Genomic DNA, 19585 nt, shown 5'->3' on the forward strand with positions numbered 1-19585 from the left:
TAGGCTTCCTGCACTAACTGGCTGGCCTGTGTGTCCCTGGTTCCTGCACTGCCTGGCCCGTGTGTCTCTGTCTCTAAAGGAGTACTCAGTGAGTGAGTCCACACCCTGGACGAGCCATTTCCTGAGCGTGTTCTGTGCATGAATCTATGATCCCTTTAAGTCATCTCAGCATTTCGTAGGCCTTTTTGCATGGGCTCCTCCACCTTTGCAGGTTCCTGGTGGGTTAATGGCAGTGTTCGTAGTGATAGTGTTGGCAGGGAGTGATGGGAGGCATTCTGTTAGAAGTCATGGTCTTCCTGCCAGCTCTGCCTCCCATCCTTGAACTTTCCTCTAGACCACCACCACCATCCAATTGGGTGGGATGCAGAAGTGACTGAAAAATCAGCAGAAGTTCCAAGTGCTTTAGGGTGTGTTGTTTGTGAACATGTGATTTAGCTTGATTTTATTTGATTCAGTACTGTGTTTTTTTCAAGAAAACTTTTGTGGTTATTAGTGCTGTTTAAGAAGGTAAGTCAAGTGCATCTCAGTCAGTTCTCCTGAACCTGGGGCTCTCTGTGACTTGATCTTGTTTGTGGCAGTTCTCTGAAAGCACTGAAGGTTGTGGTTCATTCAAAAGGCCCTCTGCTGGTCACTGTTGGAGAAGCTGGGGAGGCAGCCAGATCCAGGCCTCACAGAAGCTTCCAGACTGGTAGAGGATCTCACAGTCTCGGTGGCTTTACTGTGGAGGGGCACTCCTGACCAGTGGTGCCTGCCTTGAGCAGGATCGCATATTCGTGAAGCACTGCTGTTTCAGTTTACTATGAAGACATTTCCTCCTTGTGTTTTTTCCCAAGTATATCTGGTTTGTAGTTGTGTTTATCTTTCTTTATCTGCCTTTTTCTTCCTCCCACAGTTGACTTTGGTGTGAGTGCTCAGCTGGACAGGACTGTGGGGCGGAGAAATACGTTCATAGGCACTCCCTACTGGATGGCTCCTGAGGTCATCGCCTGTGATGAGAACCCAGATGCCACCTATGATTACAGAGTAAGAGGCACCTGCTCCGTAGGCCTTTGCAGGGCCACTGGCATGCCTGAGGGATGGGGGCTTTGCTTATAAATTGCACACCCCTTGTCTGCCTGCCTTTTCAGGGAGGAAGACCTTCAGTGAGGAAAACTGCAGGTGCAAATTTTCCAGGACAGTATTCGGATGCTGTCTTTTTTGCCCATTTGCATCACATGACTGTATTCTCACTAAGGAATACACTGGTTTCAGAGCAGTCTGGAGCACTTTGTTGTGCCTAGAACTTTTTGTTCCTATTTGCTATCCGTTTTTTAACTTGAAGAATATATTAGAATCAAATATTTATTCTTTTAAAAATATTGCCAATATAAAGTAATAGCTTCATTTGAGTGAAATTTTATATTATTCTTGTTAAACTGCTTTACAGCTTTTATTTGGTACACAAATTTATTTAAATTATTAGAGTGACCTCTAGGGACTTGAGTCAGTAACACACTTAAAAAAAAATCTAGATGTAAACCCATATTTGATATCAAACTCAGGTTACTATGTTTACAAAAACTATTTTTAAAAATCCATGCCTTAATTAGATGAGCCAGACTGGTTAATATACCTGTTAATGATATGCAAAATGGAATTCATGTCTTAACAGTTTCCCATGTATTTTAGTATTTATTACAAATATCCAATTAATGAGACTTAATTTAAGACTGTAGTGCAGAATGTTTTATTTTTTATATACTGAAGTATCTTAAAATAGATAACCGACTTTGTGACTTTCCACTCTTTACTATGTCATTACTTGTCTCTAAAATTTGAAAACGTTTTCTGGCATTCCCCAAATAATTATTATACCTAAGTAAATAAAAATAATTAATACAAAGTTGGTAATTAGACCTGACTGGTATGAAGAACAAGGCAATGTATTTGGTTATTTAGTCTCTTTTAATCTAGATCCCCCCACCCCCACCTGGTTTTTTTGTTTTTGTTTTTGTTTTTCCATAAAACTGACTTTCTGAAGAGCCTGGGCCTGTTGTCTAATGTTCTACCCTCTAGATTTGTCTCATTACTTCTTTATGTCATTTAGTTTGTTTCTTGTAAACTGGAAAGGTGTAATTTGTATCAAGGAAAACCTTCTTAGCAAGATCACTGCTGGGGAGGTAGAGGTAGAGGTGCTTCATGTTGCCTCACAGCAGGGGACATGCAGAACTGTTTCATCCCCCAATCATGTTGCCAGGAGTGGCCACTGGGTTAGGGTAATGAGCCCCTTTGTGTACCCTGATAGTATAGAAAGCTTAATGAAAATAAAGGAGGAATGATAGGTCTCTCCTTTTTGTTGTATTCGGATATATGTGTCTGAACTTTGTAATGTAAGTGTAGATTATTTAGAAAACCTTTAAATTGAGCAACTTTAATTCGTTGGTTAAGATAGCATATAAACAAATACATAGTAATGATAATAACTATCCTCATCTACTTTTCAAAAATCCTTTTTTTTGGATTTTAAGAAATATCATCTGATGGCCGGGCATGGTGGCTCACGCCTGTAATCCCAGCACTTTGGGAGGCCGAGGCGGGTGGATCACGAGGTCAAGAGATTGAGACCATCCTGGCTAACACGGTGAAACCCCATCTTTACTAAAAATACAAAAAATTAGCCGGGCATGGTGGCGGGTGCCTGTAGTCCCAGCTTCTCAGGAGGCTGAGGCAGGAGAATGGCGTGAACCCGGGAGGTGGAGCTTGCAGTGAGCTGAGATCGCGCCACTGCATTCCAGCCTGGGCGACAGAATGAGACTCCGTCTCAAAAAAAAAAAAAGAAATATCATCTGATAAGACTTTAGTATATCAGGCAGTGTTTAGTGAGTACCTGCCATTACAAAAGTAAATAAAACTGGCAAAAATGCCTGCTTTCGTGGAACTTATATTTGAGTAGAAAGTAAAGTTTAATTCAAATTTTAAATTTAGTATTTCAGGGGAATCAGAAAAAAGATTCCATGTACAGAAAACCAGCTGACTTGTTTGGTTTGCAGGTAGGGTGGGGATGCTTAGTGGCATGATTTCAATTAGTGAACCACATTAGGTTTTATGAATTCAGTGGTGAACACTTTGTAAAAAATGGTTTCTGGCCTTTAAACTTTAAAATCTTAATTAAATTTGAGTTACTAACAATAAACATAAATCTGGGCAAGAAGTCTAAAGTATTAAATGCTTATGAAGAAATGAAGAAACATACAGTAGTTCACAGTAGATAATTCAGAGAGATGCTTTTAAGTGGACCAGCTCTAGTTCATTCATAGATGTGAGTGGTTTTAATTAAATCAATTTTCTCCTTCCTTCCTTTCCTTCCTTCCTTTCCTTCCCTCCCTGCCTCCCTCCATCCCTCCATCCCTCTATCCCTCCATCCCTCCCTTCCTCCCCTCCCCTCCGCTCCGTAAGTTCTACCAATGTGCTTGTACTTTTAATTTTCTGGCAAATTTCGTTTTGGTTTATATAGCAAAGTTGTGTGAATACCCAGACATGTAAGTTAGTGGCTTTGTATCTACCCCAGTATCTGTAACGTACTGTTTTATTTTTGCAGAGTGATCTTTGGTCTTGTGGCATTACAGCCATTGAGATGGCAGAAGGTGCTCCCCGTAAGTAACTTTCTTTTCTTTTTAGCTCACTTGTTACGTGTGACTTAAACCCCTCCCAAGACTTCAAAAAGAACAGCTCAGCTCCATGTATAAAGGCATTTCTGGTGGACTGTTTAGATGAAGGCAACATAAATATAGTCAAGTTTTAGATGTAGAAGGAATTCTTGGAAACCACTATTGCTATTCCTTTTGAATATCTCTAGGAGGCCTATAGGCTACATTTTCTTTTATTTAAGTTGTACTCACATGTGTGACCTGAAGTAGTGCTGAGATCAGATAATAAGTAGTAAGTTTTCTTTTTACATTTTAAATTGAGTAATTCGGTGAAACTAGTCCTAACACATGAAATTTTAGTATTAAGTTTTGACTTTACAAATGGAGGCAAAACTTTATTGATAGAATAATTTTTTGTGTGTCTTAACTGAAATTTTGTGAGTGTTTGCTTCTCTGTTGGATTAATGAGAACTTCATATAATTCATTTTTGATCACGGATGAGGTAGAATTGCAGAGAACAAAGGAAAAAAACACTGCATTTTCTGCTGGTCCCCATTAAAAAAGGTATACACAAAGAATGTATAACTGTCTGGCACGGCACATAGTTGCTGCTGAATAAATATTTGTTGAATGAATGAAAATAATTATTGACAGCTAAAAATTAGTTTTCAGTATAGAAATAGAGATCTGCCTCAAACACCATACATTCCCCTGTGCTTCCCTCTAAGAAAGTAAGGCAGGGAAGTACCACCTCATCCTTTCCCTCGGTTTTTGTTCACAAGGGGAGTAGTATTGTCTGCCTCTCCTCATTGCCCAGATGCCTTGTAAGGGTCTTTTGAAGGTAAAGAAACACATGAAAATGCACATTGCATATGGTGACGTAGTAATGCCTATATGTGTGCCTAACACACCTTTATTGGGTGAGTCATAGGAGTACAAAGAGTAATTGCACAGAATTAAATCCATTTCATGCTCAATTTTTGCTCTTTCTAGTATTTTTAGCTATAACAACAAACAGCATTTCTGGAGGGCCTAACTGTGCTCATTCTGTTCCAGGCATTGTGTGAAGGCCTTTGCAAGCCATATCTTATTTAATCTTGACAACAAGCCTATGAAAATACAATCATTTTCATTGTAATCTAACAGATAGTTTAACAACTTAGGTGTTAGTTCCTATAAGACTTAGATTTATGAAAACTTTCCAATGTCTTTTTGAAAATGTATATTCTTCTTGTTGCTCTTGTCCTCCCACTTTGCTATTTTTAAATGGGAAATTCAAGGTATGCCCTGGAGTTCATAACTAGATGTCTAGACTGCTTGGTATGAAACCTGTCAGTCAGACGATGGGCCAGAGCATTTCATGTTATTTATGACTGAACCCTAGAAATCAAGAATGAGTGAAATAAGTGCCATACTGACACAACCGTCTCCTCTCCCCAGCTCTCTGTGACATGCATCCAATGAGAGCACTGTTTCTCATTCCCAGAAACCCTCCTCCCCGGCTGAAGTCAAAAAAATGGTAAGCTATATATGGTTTTTTGTTGTTCTTTTCCATTTTTTTTTAAATTGCTTCTTTTTAGTTATACTTTCCTCTGAGATAAAATTCTGGCTCTTCTAATTCTGGGGAACACAAGAGCCAGTTCTCCAAAACACCAATTAAAAGATGCGTTGATTTTTTTTAAATGAGATTTTTCTTGTTAAATTCTCTCTGAATTACAAAATGGTGACAAATGACCACATGAAACACTATAACATGTCTAAAGACAAATGTTCCATTTTAGTATTTAGGCATTCTTTTAAGTGTAATATACTTCTAAACATCTTTCCATTAAAGAAAGAAAGCGACCGGGCGCAGTGGCTCGCACCTGTAATCCCAGCGTTTTGGGAGGCCAAGGCGGGAGGATCACCTGAGGTCAGGAGTTCAAGACCAGCCTGACCAACATGGAGAAACCCCGTCTCTACTAAAAAACAATACAAAATTAGCCGGGCGTGGTGGCACATGCCTGTAATCCCAGCTACTCGGGAGGCTGAGGCAGGAGAATCGCTGGAACCCGGAAGGCGGAGGTTGTGGTGAGCCGAGATCACACCATTGCACTCCAGCCTGGGCAACAAGAGCGAAACTCTGTCTTAAAAAAAAAAAAGAAAAAAGAACGAAAGAAAGCTGTGTTGACTTGCATTTCCTCACATGTAGTAGGATTTTAAAATTAATGGAGGCTTTTACTGTAATTATTATTATTTTTTAAATTGAAGTTAGACATACCAGCTTTAATCGCAGAATAGCATATTAAGCAGAATGGTTTTATATTCTTAGGCTGTCACTTTTCCTTCTCCTTGTAACTCTCATACATTTGTCAAACAGAGTACTGATACCCGCAGAGAGAGAGGAGGATGACTTTCCCTGAGAAAAGCTGTTAGGATTGCAGCATTGTGGGAACATGCTGTTGGGTTAGTTGTAACATCTTGAAGAAAGAGAGCAGTGTTTCGGGTTCTCCTGAGAATTTTGCCCCCCTCTTTCCCTCTTGAATTTCTTTCTGGGTCCTTTCTTGTTTGTTCTGGTCTGTACTCTGGCTCTTCATGCATGGTCTTCCCTCCTTTTTGTGTTCTTCTTTCTGTTTTTCTGGGCTCATTGATTCCCACCTACTATATGGCTTTTTTTTTTTTTTTTTTGAAACAGTTCTTACTAGTTTTCCAATTGATGCTGCCTCCTCTTAGGTTCTTGACTCTCCTTCTGAAATATGCAGAACATCTCAGAGTTAAGCTTCCATTCTGAGTTTGGCCTTTCAGCTGTTCCTGTTTATGCTTTTTTTCTTGTTTGCTCACCTTCTGGTGATTTGCAGTTCTCTTTCCCCTATATTGTTGCATGCTGACACCCATCTTCATACCAGTTTTCTTCATGCTTCTCCCTGTAGCTCACTGTCCTTGCCCCCAACACATTTCACCGTTCTTTGCCCTCTGTCTTCTGCTGGCAGGATTTTTCTCATTTTTTATACAGTCTTTAACCACATTTGTCTCCATGTGGCTGTCTAATTCCATTTACCCCGTGTTTAGAATGGTTTTTATTGCCACAGAGTTGTAAGGATTTTAGCCCCAGTCAGTCTTCTGTATTAAGACATAATAACTCTGGACATCCATGGGTGGCCACGCCTAGGGAAACCATCAGTGTATAGCTGATGTCACCAAGGCATCAGCTGTGGAGCTGGAGTAACTCTACCCAGTTCATGCTTTAATTAAGTAGTACTCATTTTCCCCTTTTCTTTATCTCTCTCAGATTTTGTTGACAGAAGTCTATACTGGAAGGATTGCTAAGTTAATGCTGTCTTCAGGGTACCTCATACTCTGATTATTCTGCCCATTAGCTACAGTTCTGTATTAACCACTGTGTCCAACATATAGTGATACAAAGATACAGTGGTAGACAGCAATGAATGCTTCCTGTATTCTTTTCTTACACCAAACTTTCTTTAAACTGGGTTAGATGGCATATTTCATCCATTTATATCCCTGTTCTAATGTTACCCAAGTGTTCTAAAAGGATGAGATAATTATGGACGTAAAGTCCTTCTTCCTTTGTGCTTGCTGTCCACCGTCTACCCGATGTAAATTCTACTGTTTTTTTGAGAAATAGCTTTCAAAAGATGATCAGTGTCCTTCTGCCAGCAGAACTTGATTCTTGACTTTGGGAAATACGTTGTAGATCATTGATTCCCAGATGTTAGTCTGTGGACACAATGCTTAGGAATCCTTTTGGAATCTTTTAACTGATGGCTCCAACCTCAAAGTTTCTGGTCTGGGGAGTGACTCAGGTATTTGTATCTTCAATAAACTCCCCAAAATGATCTTTGTGGACATTGGGTCTTAGAACAATCTCTGTGTTAAAGCATTTCACTATACTGTGTAGAATCTTCCATGTTCCTCATTAAACATAGAATAAAGTAACAGCTACTTTGAATGACTTTAAGGGCTTTTCTCTGAGCTGACCCTAACCTATTTTTCCATTCTTTTTCACTTTTCATACTAGCCTCAGAAAATAATTCATTATTCTCTAACACTTCCCTACTTTTGTTCATATCATTCCTTCACTCTGGAATGTTGTCTTCTCTGTCCTACCTTATGAATATCAAGTATCCCACTTTTTCTTCTTGTCCAGTCCACTGTAACAGGTTTTTTCTTCCTCTGTAAGTTTGATATATGTCCGCTGTTGTGTATACCTAAATTTCTCCACTTTATTTCCCGTGTGTATGTGTTATAGAACCTGACATAAACAAATGCAAATAGTTGATACATAAATATTTGTTGAATTGAAAAAAAGTAAGTTTTAATGGAAATACCAGACAATAGAAGTGATTCTTAAAAGCAGTGAAGTGGAAAGAGTGAACTAATTTTCTAACTCATGTTTTTAAAGACCGAAGAATACCTCATTCATTCAACAAAAATTTATTCCATACCTATTGTGGCATGCATGCCTAGTGTTGAGCATTGCCTACAGGTTGAGATGTAGGAACCAGTTTTTGACGTGTACCATTTCAACCTTTCAGCGGGACAGAAACATAAAGCATGCAGTCTGTTAAAAGCAGATAACCCCAGAAGAAAGGCTCCTAACTTGGGGACACATAGGACAGAGTGTTGCCAGGAAGATTTACCAGAAGTGGTGATTCTTGAGATGAGTCTCAAAAAATAGGATAGGTGATAGGTAAGAGTGTCTTGACCAAGGCTAGGGCCATGGTCCTCATGAGCTGGGCATGGAGAAACAGGAGGAAGTAAAAGTGGCTAGTATGGCAAATGTAGGTGACAGATTAATCTCTTCCCCCCATCCCTCCTAAAGAACCAACAACTGTAATTTCCACCTTTGTAGGTTAAACAGAGGGAACTGACAAATCAACCAGTTTGGAACTCCGGTTGAAATGTCAAATTAACAGGTTCAAGAGACCCAGCATTTCGTCATGGATTCTGCTTCTTATCTCATTGTCTGTCCTTGTCTTCTAGGTACCAGACATCTGTCCTGTCTGCCTTCATTTTATCAAAGACCTCCCTTTACCCCCTTGCTGCTACCACTCCTGTTAATTAAGTGATTAATGTGCAATATTAGATTTCAACCCAGTTCATTTAAATCTGACCTCCTTGTTAGCTCCCTATTTGTGGTGTGTATTTAGTGATAGGATGCACCACTTAAACTGTGCTAAATTAATGCTCCTGATCCTCAACAGTCCTGAGTTCCTATTTATGTTTCATACATTATTCCTATGCATTTGCAGAATGTTCACAGTGAATTCTGAAGCTCTTCTTTATGTTGAGGCTTGTAAGTTACTGATATTTTGGATCTTTACTCTTTGTGGTGGAAATTTGATGATCTTTTTCACTTCTTACAGGTCGAAGAAATTTTTTAGTTTTATAGAAGGGTGCCTGGTGAAGAATTACATGCAGCGGCCCTCTACAGAGCAGCTTTTGAAACATCCTTTTATAAGGGATCAGCCAAATGAAAGGCAAGTTAGAATCCAGCTTAAGGATCATATAGATCGTACCAGGAAGAAGAGAGGCGAGAAAGGTACTAAGCCTGTTTTTGTTTTCATCCTTTAAAATTTTTATGTTTAGTTTCTTGCCAACTAGAGTAGGTCCCTCCCTTCCCAGCTGTGAGAGTGCTCACTTGGCCAGTGCTTGCATGGTTTCTCTGCTTGCGGTTCAGTGCTTAGTCCTGGGGTCCAGTCTGGCTCCAGGTGGAGTTGGCTGGAGCTTTGTGTTGTGTCACCAAGCTTACAGCAAATAGATCGGCATTGCGATGGGATGCTTTTCTTGTTCCCGAGGGTCACATCATTGTTGCTGCCCATTTTACTTCCTTACGGATGTGTTCATGGTATATTTCACTGGGGTGTATTGAGCATCTGCTGTGAGCATCACCATCAGTGTGTTTCTGTATAATTCTCCTGCCCAAGAACCCCCGCTCAGGGGATTTTTACTGCTCTACTCTATTACAAGCGGTGTGGTAGCATGGGCCACATGCATAGTCAGATGACTTTGCTTTAAGTAGCAAGCACAACACAAGCGTGCTGTTGTGCTAAATAATGAAGGTTCTTTTCTGTTCCCAGTATCTTTGTTTTATGTCTTTGCACATACTTTGCTCACCTTCCTGGAATGTTCTCTGTTTTCCTTCTGTCCAGCGAGGTGCAGTTCAAACATCGTCACCATCTTTACTAAACCATCTTCTCTGAGGCTGCTAGCTCACATTGATCCTTCTCTTTTGTGGGTCCTTATAATAACTTTATAGAACAACACTTGGTTAAGTGGTATCCTATTACTTTTTGGTTCAAATTTCAAGGTCAGAGAAGAAACTAAGAAGAGTGGGTTCAAGGCAGTAAAAGAATTGGTCAAAATCTGGAGGCCTTTCTGCCTGTACTGGTATTCATAGTTAAGTCATCATTGATGTTCAGAATAACCTTTTTCCTTCTGATATACTTAGTTATAAAAGTAATTAGGCTTTGTACATTAAGCTATGCACTTGTAACACAGTTACCTAAAGTTTGAAAACAAGACTTTTTTTCCTTAACTCTCAATTGACACGGAAGCGCTGTTCAGGAAAAAAATTATTTGCATATTCGATCATTTTCCCATGACTTTACATAGTAATAATAGCTGATGTTCATGGAACATTTGCCAGATACCTTGGATCATCTCACGTTTTCCTCATCACCCACATTTTGCAGATGGAAACAGCAGAGCACCTTCCCTTCCTTTGTCTTCAAGTCACAGTGACCTCTTCATTTTCTTTTTGGGTTTACCTTCCAGATACCATTAGCCTCTTGTCAATAATTAGTAATTTGTAGTGTAAAGTTATAAACATAGCAGAGTACCTATTTTAAGGATTCTGAAGATTATTTAAGCTGGAATTTCCCTTTGAAGCTAGCATAATCTATTAAAATAGCTTTGATGGTCTAGCATACAGAAGAGCTTATATGTGTAGACTGACAAATTTGTACGGAACCATATTTTAATTGCCCAGGCACTTAAAAACCAGGAAACTGATTTTCATCTTTTTTTTTTTTTTTTTTGGAGACAGAGTCTTGCTGTGTCACCCAGGCTGGAGTACAGTGGTGCGTTCTTGGCTCACTGCAGCCTCTGCCTCCCAGGTTCAAGTGATTCTCCTGCCTCAGCCTGTTGAGTAGCTGGGATTACAGGCATGTACCACCACACCCGGCTGGTTTTTGTATTTTTAATAGAGACAGGCTTTCACCATGTTAGTCAGACTGGTCTTGAACCCCTGATCTCGTGATCTGCCCGCCTCAGCCTCCCAAAGTGCTGGGATTACAGGCGGGAGCCACCACACCCAGCCTGATTTTCATCTTGTATATCTTTGAAAAAAATAGAGGTGTGTGTGTCTAGACTGCTTTTAAATCTCTTCAACCTGTCTGGTTTTTTGATTGATTTCTGGAGTGAAACTGCTCACTGAAAGTTGGATATTGACATTAAGTGAAGGGACCAATAAATGGCCTTTTGGGAAAACTGTCTAAAACCTGTAGAACTGAAAATGAGTTATTGATGTTGAAACTTTTGTTTGTTTGAAGTCTGGCCTAAATAGAGCAAATTTTAGTCTCATTCTTTTGCTATATGGTTTAATTAGTTTTCCCTGGTTTTGCCAGGTTTGTTTGTGGGTACATTTGGCTTATTTTTCCTGTACCTAGTTAATGTTTCACTTTGTGTCCATCTCCCAGGCTTTTCTCTCTGCTGCACTCTCTGTGGATCCCTAATTGCAAAAAATCACCAAATAAATTCTCTTGGTTGCCTTAGTTTCAGCAGTTACATATCTTTTTGAATTTTGCCATCAAAGTGGATTTTGGTGAATTTGCTAGTGCCCTCGGGTTCTTTTCTCGTGTGTCAGGGGCTCTGGATCCCCTCTTGCGGTCCTGCATGTCCTCAGCAGTGCATCCCCATACAAGGTTGGCTCGAATGCCATGGAATCAGCTTTTCTGTGGGGAGTAAGGCTGACCAGGGAATAGATGCTGTCACTATGAGAATGTGGTGTCTTGTCCCTCCTCCCCAAATCCTGTATGCAAGTTGCTGTTTTCACAGGGAAGTTGTTTATTTTCTGCCAAGATGCTCCTGGAGATGCTTGTCTGAACAGGCGTGTCAGGACTTGTGAACTGTCCCATTTATCTTGTCCTTTTCTTCATAGATGAAACTGAGTATGAGTACAGTGGGAGTGAGGAAGAAGAGGAGGAAGTGCCTGAACAGGAAGGAGAGCCAAGGTAACCACGAAGCCACTGTTCAGTATCCTGCTTTATGAAGGGATTAAGTTTTATGTTGTGCCAGGATTTCAGAAGACTCCTGTGTGGTACAAAGAATCTTAATTTACTTAGACAGCATCTTACTATCTCTGTTCTTCTCTATTCTTGACAGATTCCTGTAAACATTTTTCTTCCCTGGATCCTCTTACCCAGTGATTCTTTACCAAGGGTTGTATTGTGTCCCCTTCTCCAGTCACTGAAAAATGTGTGGGCCTGGGCAGGGGAGAGCGCCCCAGCATTTATTGTTCCAGAAGCCATGGATGGTGAAGGTGCCATTGAACACCATTTCTTGTGGTATATAGAACATGGCTACACAAAAAGAATTGTCCCGCCCATGGACCAGCAGGACTGTGTGTGTCCTGATTTATTTTACAGTCTGTGTTTTAGTTTATCTCTGGCTCCCCAAAGTTCAGTAAAGCAGAAGGTTAAGGAGTCAGATGGGTTACATGAACCTCATAATAACTGATGAATCAGAGAATAGAGGATTTTTGGATTGTGATGATGGGTGTGCCTGGCAGTTGTCCATGCTGCAGTATGTGGCTGATGAAGTGAACAAAGGGAGGGTGGAAGGGCATCTCAAGTGACCTGTGGGGAGCCGTGTGCCAGAGAATGGGACTTGGAACAGAGAGAAGAGAATTTATTGAAGCTACTTCATAATCTCTCTTTCTTCTTATGTAGGAGAGATTTTAATCCATTTTAGACTAAGAATTTCAGAGGAATTTGAACTGATTTCATGAGCAATGTAATTGTTTTTGAATAGGAGGAGCACTGTATGACGAAAAAGGCAATTTAAGGAGATATGTTTGCCATGCTGCTCTGGATGCTGTGGCAGTGGAGAAGTAACTCGGTGGGGAGGTCAGCTAGGAAGGGTGTGTTTAATTGATGTGTGCAGTGGCTAATTCGTAGGACCCACTTGGGCTCAGCTGCTGACCTGGAAATAAGAAAGTGGGAGGGAATTATGACAGGGCTTGGTGGTTGACCAGACAAAGACAAAGGAATGGTGTAAACACTGAAGAGTGGTCTGATGGTTCTGTTTGCTGAAGAAAAAAAAAGTGGTTAAAGGACTAGTGAAATCAAAGAAGGTGATTTCAACCTTTCCTTTTACTGAGTTTGAATTGTTATGCGAATCCTAAATAGAAATGTCTTGTCAAGCAAACATCTAGGACAGCATTTTAAGATATTTACTAAATAAATAAAAGAAGATATGGGACTATTGAATTGTAGATATAGTCATTTCTGTGGATGTATTAGTTGTCTCCCTGGAGTCAGAGGAACTCAGAGAATGAATGTAGAAATGGGATAGTGTGCTGGTGCTATTGTCTCACTTATAGGACAGTGTGATCGGTGCACACCCCTGAAAGCCCTGCTTTTTCCAACAGTTCCATTGTGAACGTGCCTGGTGAGTCTACTCTTCGTCGAGATTTCCTGAGACTGCAGCAGGAGAACAAGGAACGTTCCGAGGCTCTTCGGAGACAACAGTTACTACAGGAGCAACAGCTCCGGGAGCAGGAAGAATATAAAAGGCAACTGCTGGCAGAGAGACAGAAGCGGATTGAGCAGCAGAAAGAACAGAGGCGACGGCTAGAAGAGGTAGCAAAAGGAAAATGTCCAAGTTGGTCGGTCTTTTCTCTTTCTGCATTTACACTGGTAGTTAGCCACTCAGAGGAATATCCTCTGTAGCTTCTTGGGGTAATACTTATCCCCTGGCACAGCTGTTTACATAACTTGTGAAAGACAGCTTACGCTTTGGACTGGCAGGCCTTCACATTCCTTGAGGCCTTAGAAATGTTTTCCTTCCTTGTGAAAACTTTAAGGATCTGCCCCGCAGTTACTCATCAACATACTGTGTTAGATGCAGAGCAAGTGTCCCAAAGATGGCATCAGACCAGTTTTGTGAAGTCTTTTTGCATTATGGTTTAAGTTGGCTTGCTCAGGATTGACCTGATTGCTTTTCTACTCTCAGCCTCTGGGTCCCAGTTTGTATGTGCATATTTTTCTGAAACTTCAGACTTTTTCACATGAAAGTTTTTTTTTTTTTTCTAAATGCCTTAACCTTAGGTATACTCAAGAGTAGGGGATGCAGATGAGGACAAATGGCTAATGCAGGGCTTAATACCTAGGTGACGGGTTGACAGGTGCAGCAAAACACCATGGCACACGTTTACCTATGTAACAAACCACATTCTGCAATGTATCCCAGAACTTAAAGTAAAATAAAATAAAATAAAATAAGATAAGATTTGGACATAGAGGCGGAAACACGGGAAGAGTACCGCGTGGCAAGGGAGGCAAGATGGGAATGATGGTCTACAAGTCAAGGAAGGACCAATATTGCCTGCAACCACCTAAGCTAGGAAGAGGCAAAGAAGGACCCTTCCCTAGAGCCTTCACACCTTGATATCAGAGTTCCAGCATCCAAAACTGTCAGAAAATAAATTTTTACTGGTTTAAGCCAAAAAAAAAAAAAAAAACCAAACCCACACGCACACGCACACACGGTAAGGGATGCAGAAAACAATTTGAACCTGGAAGTTGTAGTGTCCTCTGGTGGAGAAGTACATTTTACACCACCTGCTCATTTAACTCATTAATATTGCTATCATTGGTAATGTGGTTACCTTACAGCTTTCACGTTTTTAATGCACAGAAATATATTATTTCCCTATACAGTCATGGGTCGCTTAATGACGGGGATACATTCTGAGAAATGCATCATTAGGTGATCCGTCATTGTGGGAACATCATAGAGTGTACCTACACAGACCTAGATGGTACAGCCTACTGCGCACCTAGACTATGTGGTGTGGCCTCTTGCTCCTAGGCTACAAACCTGTACAGCATGTTACTGTGCCTTATACTGTAGGCAGTTGTAACACAATGGTAAGTATTTGTATATGTAAACATAGAAAAAGTATGGTAAAAATATGATATTATAATTTTATGGGACCACCGTTGTATATGCAGTTCATCATTGACCAAAACATGGCTATTTCACTTGGGGATCAGAAGAGTCTTTTGATTTTCTTTTTTTGACTGGCTTCTGCTGCATATCTCACAGGTCCAAATTTCTCATTCATTATCATTTCTGTTTTTATTTAATTCACAGACACTATTGTTTTACCTTTTTTCCCCCAGAAAAATGGCCCAACAACAGTAAAGCCCTGTATTGGTATTATCCAGTGGAATTTAACCTATTAAGTAGCAACACATGCTATTAAATATTATCCTACTAATTTAACAGCACACTTTGGCATGGAATCTTTCATACACTTTGTGTATTTGTAGTCTGGATTCTGAAAACTCTTTATAATTTGCTGCTTGTTTAGAAAAATCAGTGCCTGCTGAACTAAGGAGCCTGCAAATATTCAGCTAGGACTTCTAGAAGAAAACAGGACATATGTTCCCCTGTAGTAGGGACAACTTCGCTGCTTTTATAATGCTTTTTGTAGCTAATTTGCAAATTCCTTGTAGTATTTTTGTTAAGACTCTTTTCAGTGTTCTTTGAACGTAATAAATCTTGAATGAGTTCAGAGATCTGTTCAAGTTGCATATTGACTGTACTTACTATATTAGAATGCTTGAGTTTTGAGACTCTGGCTGTTTCTAGTTGTTTCTTGAAGTGGTGTTTTCCACTATCTTTTTTTGATCCCGGCCTGTACTTTCCTTAAGCAGGTGGCATAGACTACTTTGGTGGTTTATAACTTGAAGTGCCAAGGACCAGATCAAGTTAGCATTCATTTGTAACACAGGCACTGGAAATGTCTTTCAGGCTGTCACTAGTGAGACGAGTATCCATTATCCAGCCTCTGCATGTGGTAGGTGGTGAAGGTGAGCGATGGCTCACAGGGAAGAGCTGAAATTTTAAAGTCATTTTGTTTTATAAGCTAAGTAGATGCTGGTGAATGTCTGTGAAAACAAGAATTTTGTGCTTGTCATGTTTTGATTAGCCCATTATGGATTTTCAGTGTAAGTTCAAACTCAGGGTCATCTCTTTGAGCTTCTTAATTAGGAAAGATTAAGAAAATATTGGAATGGGAAAAGTCACATGAGTAGAATTCCACTGGTTTGGATTTTTGGTCAGCTAGCTGCTTGTTACTAGCCTGGGTAATTAAGCTTTATTTACACTCCAGGTCTGAGGAAAGTAATTTGGGAATAGAGTGATCCCGTATTTGGGGGTTTGGTTCTAGGACTTCCCATGGATACCAGAACTGCAGATGCCCAAGCCCCTGATATAAAGTGGCCTACTATTTGCATATAACCTGTGCACTCCCTTCCATATATAGTCATATGTTGCATAACAACGTTTTGGTCAACAACTGAGTACATGTGTGATGGTGGTCCCATAAGATTATCATGGAGCTGAAAAATTCCTATTGCCTAGTGACATCATAGCCGTTGTAATGTGTAATGGGTTGTAGCGCAACCTGTTACTCGTGATTGTGGTGATGCTGGTGTAAACTCACGTATTGCACTGCTGGTTGTATAAAAGTATAGCACGTACAATTATATACAGTATATGTTACTGGGTTTATGTATTTACTATATTATACTTTTTAATCATTATTTTAGAATGTACTCCTTCTACATATTAAAAACCAAGTTAACTGCAAAAGAGCCTTAGGCAGGTCCTTCAGGAGGATTCCAGAAGAAGGCATTGTGATCATAGGAGATGACAGCTGACAGCTCCATGTGTGTTATTTGCCCTTGAAGACCCTCCAGTGGGACAAGATGTAGAGGGAGAAGATAGTGATATTGAGGAACCTGACCTTGTGTAGGCCTAGGCTAATGTGTATGTTTGTGTGTCACTTTTTAACAAAAACATTTTTAAAGCTACAACATTTTAATTAGGAAAAAGTTTATAGGACAGAAATTTAAAGAAAGAAAATATTTTGTACAGATTTATATGAAGTGTTTGTGTATTAAACTCAAGAATAAAATTTAAAAGTTAAAGTAAGAAAAAGTTACATTAAGATTAATTTAATATTGAAGAAAGAAAAACATTTTAAAATAAATTTAGTATGGCTTGAATGCACAGTGTTTATGAAGGCTACAGTAGTGTACGCTAGTGTTCAAGGTCTTCATATTCACTCACCACTCACTCACTGACTCACCCAGAGCACCCTCCAGCCCCTCAAGCTCTATTCATGGTGAGATAGCATTTGTAATCTTTTATAGCATGTTTTTACTGTACTTTTTTTGTGTTTAGATTCACAACTACTTACCATTGTATTGCAGTTACTTAGCATATTCAGTATAGTACCATGCTGTGCAGGTTTGTAGCCTAGGAGCAATAGGCTACACCATATGGCCTAGGTGTGTAATAGGCTGTACCGTCTAGGTTTGTGTGTGCACACTATATGATGTTCATACAATGAAGAAATCACCTAACGACGCATTTCTAGGAACATATCCCTGTTGTTAAGCAACACATGACTGTACTTTATATCATCTCTGGATTACTTAATACCAAGTACAGTGTAAATGCCATGCAAATACCTGTTATACTGTATTATTTAGGGAATAATGACCAAAAAAGTCTGTACAGATGCAGTGCTTTCAAATATTTTTTGACCCAAGGTTGGTCGAATCCATGTGGATGTGGAACCTGTGGGTACAGAGGGCTGACTATTTGAGCCATAATTGGTTCGTAGCCCTTTATTGGCGTTAAGGATTTAGTCAGAACTGTTTGAGGAACAGAGATTATTTTATGAATAAAGTAAGTAAAGATGGTCAGCCTCACTCATAAGATATTAAAACTGAAAGGAGATAACTGTTATCTGTCAGCAGACTGGCAAAACATAATCCAGAAAGTAAAGGCTGTGGGCAAACACAGTGCAGATGCCACAAAACCAGGCCCACTGGGGTTGGGGATTTCTCCTGCCATCCACACACTCCTGTCTCTGCACCCTTTTTGCAGGTGAGGGAGGGTGCTTTTGCCCTTCATAGGTCCTTCATCTTTAAGAAATATGTACACTCCCACCCTCCATCTCCCTTGGTGCTCTCTGATAACTGCTGCTGCTGGTATCGCCCTCCTTTGCTTCTCTGCCTCCTCCTTGTCTCTTGTGTGAACTGGATCTTCTTTGGAAGTCCTTGCAACTCTTTTGGAGTTTGTCTCCCGGTTTTGCTGAAAATGAGGTTTTTGTTTTGTCTTCTTGTTTTGTTTGGATGGTTCCAGGAGGAAAAGGGGAGAATGCTGAGCTCATGCAGCCGAGTTCGTACTGAGAGTCTCAGCACTTCTTCCCTGCCCCTCCCCGCTGCTCTTCATGTGTGTGACTGTGCTCCCTGGGTCCTTCTCTTCTGGGTACACTCATATTTTGTCAGTTTACTCTAAGTGAATTATCCAGATTCAGAAAAGGATAATTTTCTTCCTCCCTCAAAAAGGTGTTTTGTTTTGGAGACAGGGTTTTGCTGTGTCACCCAGGCTGGAGTGCAGTGGTGCAATCTCAGCTCACTGCACCCTCTGCCACCTGGGCTCAAGTGATCCTCCTGGCTCTACCTCTCTAGTAGCTGGGTCTACAGGCATGCACCAGCACACTAGGCTAATTTTTGTATTTTTTGTTTTGTAGAGATGGGGTTTCACCATTGTTGGCCAGGCTTGTTTCTAACTCCTGGGCTCAAGCAATCCACCCGCCTCAGCCTCCCAAAGTGCTGGAATTATAGGCATGAGCCACTGTGCCCAGCCAAAAAGTTTTAATACCACTTTTCCTATTTAGAGCATCATCACATCTTTGGCTCATAAAAGACTTTGGGTCTAGCTAAATTTTTTTTTGCATTTTGTTCACAAGCCAACCTTTTCTTCCATCTAGTATTTATTTGCTTTTTAGGAAAAATGAAGCTTACTTAATTGTGGTGTCATTTTATCTCAGTAGTTTTGTGCTCTTTTTTTTTTTTTTAAATTGAATCATGATTTGACATCGTTTATCTGTTCCTCTGTACTTTCATGACACTCACACATTTGGTTAGCATGTTTTCTTTGTTCTTTGTCTAAGTTTAATAAAAATAGTCTGGGCATGATGGCTTACATCTGTAATCCCAGCCACTTTGGGAGGTCAAGATGGGGTGCTCACTTAAGGCCAGGAGTTTGAGATCAGCTTGGGAATATAGCAAGACCCCATCTCTATTTAATAAAAAAATAAAGAGTAAAAGAAAATAAAAATATTAAACAAGATGGTGTCCTGGAGAAAACCTGATTAGTTTTCTGCTACTTGTAATTTGAACAGTACTGATAGGATATTCAGGTCTTTCCTGTCTCAGAGTCTTTTAGCTGGTATTTAAAAAAATTTCTTACATCTTTCCTTTCAAAGCCTTTACCCCTGGACTCTCAGTTGTCACTTTGTGATTTTGGAAAGTCTGCTTCCTCAACTAAGGGTAAATGTTAGTGTGAGCACCAGCAATTTCTTTTGGCCTTTCTTCCACCAAGAGGACACAGAGTAACATTTATTTCTGTCATTCCTACAAAATCCCAAAGGGATTTCTACAAATCTCAAAGTTAAATTTTAGAGGGGCGGTGGAAGTAGAAGACATTAAAAACAAAGGGAAGCAAGAGAAAAAAAACTCTGTGTGAAATGGGATTAGTATTGATATTAAATTGTAACACTAGGAAAACATAAAAGTTTCTCAGTAAAAAATTAATGAACTGTGCCATGCATGCATTATGTGTTTCTTGGTTCCGAAATTTAGAAGGA

General features: G+C 40.0%; 1 protein-coding gene across 50 annotated transcripts in view; it reads left to right on the forward strand.

The window, feature by feature from the left end:
* MAP4K4 (mitogen-activated protein kinase kinase kinase kinase 4) overlaps positions 1 to 19585 on the forward strand; it is a 193605-nt gene that overhangs the window by 132629 nt on the left and 41391 nt on the right. For all 50 annotated transcript variants that reach the window (XM_063695632.1, XM_063695635.1, XM_063695646.1 and 47 more), the window contains 6 exons: positions 893 to 1023; positions 3578 to 3632; positions 5068 to 5146; positions 8994 to 9169; positions 11789 to 11861; positions 13280 to 13490. In XM_063695632.1, coding sequence (XP_063551702.1) covers positions 893 to 1023; positions 3578 to 3632; positions 5068 to 5146; positions 8994 to 9169; positions 11789 to 11861; positions 13280 to 13490 — 725 coding nt within the window. The remainder of the gene's footprint in view (positions 1 to 892; positions 1024 to 3577; positions 3633 to 5067; positions 5147 to 8993; positions 9170 to 11788; positions 11862 to 13279; positions 13491 to 19585) is intronic.

This window comes from Gorilla gorilla, chromosome 12 (assembly GCF_029281585.2).
Source record: "Gorilla gorilla gorilla isolate KB3781 chromosome 12, NHGRI_mGorGor1-v2.1_pri, whole genome shotgun sequence".
NCBI lineage: Eukaryota > Metazoa > Chordata > Mammalia > Primates > Hominidae > Gorilla > Gorilla gorilla.